Source organism: Haliotis asinina, chromosome 4 (genome assembly GCF_037392515.1).
Source record: "Haliotis asinina isolate JCU_RB_2024 chromosome 4, JCU_Hal_asi_v2, whole genome shotgun sequence".
Classification (NCBI taxonomy): Eukaryota; Metazoa; Mollusca; class Gastropoda; order Lepetellida; family Haliotidae; genus Haliotis; species Haliotis asinina.
In genome coordinates this window covers 77,663,231-77,669,791 of record NC_090283.1, presented here as the reverse complement: position 1 = coordinate 77,669,791, position 6,561 = coordinate 77,663,231, and the positions used below count along the sequence as shown (strand labels likewise).

At 39.5% G+C, this 6,561-nt stretch overlaps 1 protein-coding gene across 1 annotated transcript; it reads right to left on the bottom strand.

The window, feature by feature from the left end:
* Nucleotides 1-228: 228 nt before the first annotated feature.
* Nucleotides 229-1,512, bottom strand: LOC137281669 (serine-enriched protein-like). The gene is made up of 4 exons (XM_067813057.1): nt 1,424-1,512; nt 972-1,174; nt 673-830; nt 229-296 (listed from the first exon to the last, which is right to left on the bottom strand). The coding sequence occupies exons 1-4, from the start codon at nt 1,510-1,512 to the stop codon at nt 288-290; spliced, it is 459 nt and encodes a 152-aa protein (XP_067669158.1). The 3' UTR covers nt 229-287.
* Nucleotides 1,513-6,561: the final 5,049 nt, after the last annotated feature.

The window sequence follows — 6,561 nt, the reverse complement described above, 5'->3', positions numbered from 1 at the left end:
ATCACACATGTTGTGATGAGGACAAGTGCACTGGGGTCCTCCCAACAATCCACGGTCATCTGGCAGGTTCTGTTGGGTGGTCGTAACATCCCTTGGTCGTTTTGCTAAATATGTACGTCGATAGTAGCCCATTTTGTTCCTGCATCCTTAGGACCTGTGGCAATAGTTCCACAGGAGGCTTCTGTAGCAGGTGGTCTTTAGTCCTGTCATTGTAAATGTCACAGGATATGCTGTGTCGAAAACTTTCGGTGGTTGTGACACATTTAACGTTGATCATTGCTTGATGTTCATGGCAACTGTAAAATAGGAAAACCGTGTAATAAACAATTATTCTGATTAACATCTGTTGAAGACATGTGCATTTGTTGTTCTTTGTTAACAAGACACTGAACGATATTCCGGCTATTTGGCGACGCTATTTAAATAATCGAGTCTGCACCATGCAATCAACATCATAAGCATCAATCTACGCAGTAGTAAAATAATGACATATGTGAACCAAGTCAGCGAGTCTGACCACCCGTTCTCGCTAGTCACCGTTAACAACAAGCATGGATTGCTGTAAACCAATTCAAACAGGTATCATCCCAGGTTGTTGAACACATGAACACATGAACACATGAACACTGAACAATGACAAGTCAATGGGGACATATAATATATGTGGTGTACCTCAGACAGTAACTTTTGAGCGGGTGTTTTGTTTTGATATTGTCTGGCTGTTGCTACAAGCTTTCTAATCTGTCCATGACCTTGACATCTGTTTATAAAGTCCTTGCAAGCAGTGCGAAGATCCGGAAGGTGAAACTCCTCTGATGCGCAAAGAAGACCTGAAATGCAACATATGGTCAATTTACTATTGACTATTGGCTATTTTTTTTCCTTTCAAAGTTGTATTTGTGTTTATTTCATTCCCTCAATGAGCAATCTTCCCCTTATCCACACCGCCACCCCTTACTTTAAGAACCTACCAACAACATGGTTGACATCGACCTTGACCTTGCCAGAATGGACAAAAGTGATGAACCTTCGGAACGTTTCTGTCCCGTAGTCAGGAACGTGAATGACAAGCGTGTTTGAGTGTGGAGAAGATTTTTGTTTCTTGGATATCTTCCTAGTTGTCGTCGCCATCTCAGACTGTTTTTGGTGATGCAGGACTAGTTGATAAAAAGACCTGGAATAGTTATAAGTAGATTATCCGAATTCAGTATGTATTATTCCTGGCTATCAATGGCGTAACCGACTTATGATGAGGGGAGTAGGATGGAGAAGCCAGTGATTCAAGGGGAGTAAATGGAGACTGCGAATTAAAATAATATTTTTACATGTTTCCAATAATGTTTATCGTGACTTTCAAATCAATTAGAGATTACACAAAAAATGAAAGTTTGTGTTGCACAACATAATATCCCTATATTCTTACCTGCTACGAGTTGCTAGAATGGCCTTGACCCCATGAACCGGAACTCGATCACTGCCAACAAGGAAAGTGACGTCACACAGTTCGGGCATGCTGAGAATAAAAGCCAGGCTGTCCTGAAGACCTGTGGTGCTTTTGAAGATCATCACTTGGCTCTGAATTGAGAGGCGAGGCAAGGGATGGTGGTCGAGGCTTGAATCACGTGATGTTGATGTATTGGAAGAATCACTGGATTCATAGCCAGACGATGATTCACCTGGGCACAAATGCAACACATTAATTATCTTAATCAGAACCCACGGTCACCCTTTGTCGAAAAGAGAAAATCCCTAAGACTGTTGTGAGAATGGAAAAATGTGGACGCCGTAATTCAAGCACAATAACTAAATCTATTAATGATGTGTCCCTGCTCCAAACACTGATGATATTTAACTGCCTTCCTGACTGCACACAAATATTAGTGCTATCTCACCATCCCGCTACTGGATGAAATATCACAAACATAAATTCGTTGTATATTGTCAATAGCAGGTTGTTGAAGCCATGTTTATTGTTTATTTGTACATAAACCTACAGTGAGCGAGTGAGTTAAAATGTAACTTCACCTCGGCTATATTTAGCCATGTAATGATGAGAAATGCTGTATATATACAATGAATACTTGTAGTAAAATTACCATGCTTAGCGGACTGTAAAATACCTAGAGTCAACAATGAGAGCTAAAACGAGCTAGAAAGTATTTTTAAAAGATAGGAAACTATTTCAGACAACAGAACAACAAAAATGGCTATTGGCCGGCAACAGCTGAAGGTATGTTACCACACAAGTGACCATAACGACAGACAGATAAACCTACTCTAAACTCGAAACATTCAAGTGTCCTTTAAATATAAAAACAATCACATAACGCACAGTTAATGCATACACCTAATAAGAAACTGAGCTTTCATTTTCTGAAAAAAGAGTTTTGGATAAGTCCGTACAAATATTCATGCATTACACCCCACAGTGTACGCCATTAACACAAACAACTTTAAATACTCAGTACAAAATCTGACTCTGAAGCATCACACTCAGCATTTAAGGAAGTAGACATACTTGTGATGACGTAATAGTGCTGATATCAGCAGTACCAGATACAAACTGTTCGCCACATCAGCTGCAGTGGTCAAATACATTGGAAAAATATTACTTGACTGTTCACCACATCATGATAATGACCCATGGTAATGACCCATGATAATGACCCACGTTAGGTATCAACTCACCTCCACTTTCACTGTCCAGGAAATCATTATCCACCAGAACAAGTCGTGAACTATTCATGTCCATTTCTAGCTAAACTCAGATTACAACTCGAGATTGAGCGAAAAATCGGTTTTTCTGCTGTGTCAGTGACTGGCAATTCGTCATTCGCCTTCTTATAAATCCTGCGTTACTCTTTCCCGTGATGCCAAGCAGCCTGGAGAAGTATCGGCTTCACCGCTTTGTTCTCACAAGCGGTAACTTGCTTCAGGGCGTGTGTTGACATACCAATCACTCCGTGTTAATTCCACTAATTAGAATGTAGTAGCAACTAATCATACTAATTACTGAACAACAGCTATTCAAGGCCTTATGAGGTAACTTTTATCTATTCTGAATCTTGTCTGCCTTCTTTGAAGGCTTGGGCGATGAATATCACCTTTTTTCAACATGTTAGCAATCTGGTATACTGTGGAGACATGTACCACAATTTGGAATCCGTGTTAAGCCACTTACCCAAATATACCAAAGAAGGTTTCAGTCGGTCCTTGTCAAATCACGTACATATTTACACTTAATTACCTATTGTTGTTGTTATGCTAAATTAATATTATTTTTGGTGTGATTAATGAGAATAGAATTATTCGTCTCGTTAAACACGCTAATAAAGAAAACTTGTAGCAATCGGTATACTTTCTGTTGCCTCCAATGACTCATAACTCTTCAAAGCAGAGCGCATAGGTATACTTTTGTTTGCCGTATACATGTCATACTGGAGGTATATTTGACTACTATGTGAGTAGTTGTATATGACCGTATAGTACACCTTCTTTATGTTCTCTGTGTCACATTATGAGTGAGTGAGTGAGTTTAGTTTTACGCCACACTCGGTAATATTCCAGCTATATGGCGGCGGTCTGTAAATAATCGAGTCTGGACCAGACAATCCAGTGATCAACAACAGGTGCATCGGTCTGCGCAATTGGGAACCGATGACATGTGTCAACCAAGTCAGCGAACCTGACCATCCGATCCTGTTAGTCGCCTCTTACGACAAGCATAGTCGCCTTTTATGGCATGCACGGGTTGCTGAAGGCCTATTCTATCCCCGGACCGTGCCACATTATGTCATGTAAGAATATAACAATATTATTCTTTCTCTTCCTATACAAAAGCAAAGCAATTGTAGCCTATGTTTGTATATGAAGCGATACACTATTCAGTAGGATTCAAAACTATTCCAATTTGAACAATTGTTTGTTTTATTTTCTGTCATACAATAGTCTATACATGTTGCACGGTAAACATGCATGTACTGCTTTTATATGTATGTATGTGGATGGTTATAATATTCATGTGCAAGGTACTTTAAAATGTTAAATCGCCACCTTGCATCAAAAATAATTGTTTGGGTTTTTTTCTGATGGTGAAAGACAGCAGCATATCTCTTAAAAGGTACGCCGCTTTTACGGGAATCTCGAAACAGATTGCAATATTTGATGGCAAGTCAAATACTGTATGTAATCAATACATGAAAAAGTTACAATGTGACATTTGATTCGCGTGTAAGGAAAACTAAAGCCTATGTGATTACATTTTTTGTGTACGCTATTGCACTCTTCACCTAAAATGGTGAATGGTCTTTGTGTGGACGTAAAAAAAAACTAATGCAATGGCTTCACAAAAGCAACTTTAAGTACATGTTGATAAACGGAAGACGTGTTTTATCTTGAACTGTTGCATCAGCTATCTCTTGTAATCCATGCATTTATTTGTAGTTGAACAGGGTTCCTTCACAATAACAGAAACAATATTGTTGCTAAGAGGCCCCAGGCTAACCCCTTGGCTCCCAACACTGCTCGATCCGGGGGGGTTTGTGTAATCAGAGATAACTTAATGAGTTGTCGTAATACAAAACTTTACACTGAAGTTGTTTACACGATAAAATAAACAAAAGTATCACCTTGACGTCTATTGGCTTCATATTGTTGTAATGCTTCAACATGGGACAGGAAGCCACACTGTCCCATAGTGTTCATACTACCACAGGATGTTGGGTGCATATTTAAACACAGTACCGGATACATATGATGGCAGTACGGACTTACTTACATAACCGGCCTACTTACTAGTATGTGGTGTTTGATAAACTTGAAGCGACAAAGCATACGCACGACATTACGTCGATATCTGGATTGAAAATGCAGTTTCGAGTTAAATACAGGACAAATTAGAATCATATGAACTCTGCATCAAGTTGAAAATTCAGATGATTATAACAATTGTTGAGTCACTCTTCCTTGAACAACTTCGTAATTGTACCTCACTTTTTGATGCTGGTTATGGACGTTTATCTTATGATTCACCCCTATGCACATGCACTGAGACAGAAACAGGTTCGCATCTACAATCATGGGTCCTTGTACGTGGTATTTTGCCACCTACAACCATCCCTGAGCACCAAAAGTAGATCTCAGTCAGATGATGGATGTTAAATTTCTTTCTTAGTGACACTGATCCGTTAAGGTCCGCCGTAGAATAAGTCCTCAGCAACCCATGTTTGCCATAAAAGGTGGCTGTGCTTGTCGTAAGAGGCAACTAACAGGATCGGATGGTCAGGCTAGCTGTCTTGGTTGACACATGTGGTCGGTTCCCAGTTGCGCAGGTCGATATTCATGCTGTTGATCACTGGTCAAGACGCAACTATTTACAGACCGCATAGCTGGAATATTGCTGAGTGCGACATAATGCTAAACTCACTCGCTCACTCCTAGTGATACTACTTCTACAAATACAACAATGAAGGCTGCCATTTCTTACTAGGATTGTCGTATTTATAGTCATATTTTCTGTGTGCTTTTCGATATTCAGAATGCTTTGTTGATACTTTACATGGCATTTTCATTATATTTAGTTTTATATAGTCACATCAAGACATCGCACAGGAATGCGTTTGTCATTCAAATGATGCAATGCACAACACAGAATGGAATTGCAAGGAATTTGAGACAAGACCAGCTCAGAAATTAAATCCTACATTCCATAAACGTTCTGTAGATGCACCATACTTTATATACTTACAGTTATAGTGCTGGAGTCAACGAGGCTTCATTACCGCGACGCAATGATTATTTAGCAGCACACCAACATTTTACTACCCGATGCGAGTAGTTGAGGTTTCTCGCTCTGAATTTCATGCACTTACATAAGCGACGTGAAATGCCAGTGTGTCTGGCTGCTTGTCTGGACCAAAGCTGGTTCCATGCCGTTAGCCAATTGAAACACCTTAACTTCTTAGACTCAGTAAACAAATTACTTGCAGGCCAGTCGTTGTTCCATAATTGCCGAACACTTGTATGTCCGCAAATGGGCATGTAGTGGCGTTCTTGCTAAGATGTGACAGGTGATCAAATACCAAATCACCACTCCCGTGTCAGTGAGGCTATTTGCAGAGCATATATATGCACACAAATGGACATCGTTCCGCATCTCTTGCTATGTCGTTGCATTTAATCGAAATATCGACTCACCACTGTCTGATCAGAGGTGTTATCTCCGAGACTATGCAAATCAAAGCAGTTACCACAGTTCATGTACACAAAATACAACGCATTTATTTCTGCTTCAGCTCCTACGTCATTATGTCTACCTGAATATTCAATGTTTGCAACTGGGGAACCTCGTGTGTTCAAAGTCAGCTATTTGTACAATAATCTTGTCAAAATTTTTATGTTCTACAAAATTTACAATTGAACAATGATTGATAGGTCTAATTATGTCATGTCTTTCGTAATCGTGATAGATGAGTCACTTTCTTAAATCAGCACAAGAATAACTTAATGTGACTGCATTGCGTTTTCGATTCATAATTAACCGTTATGTCTTCACTATCACAT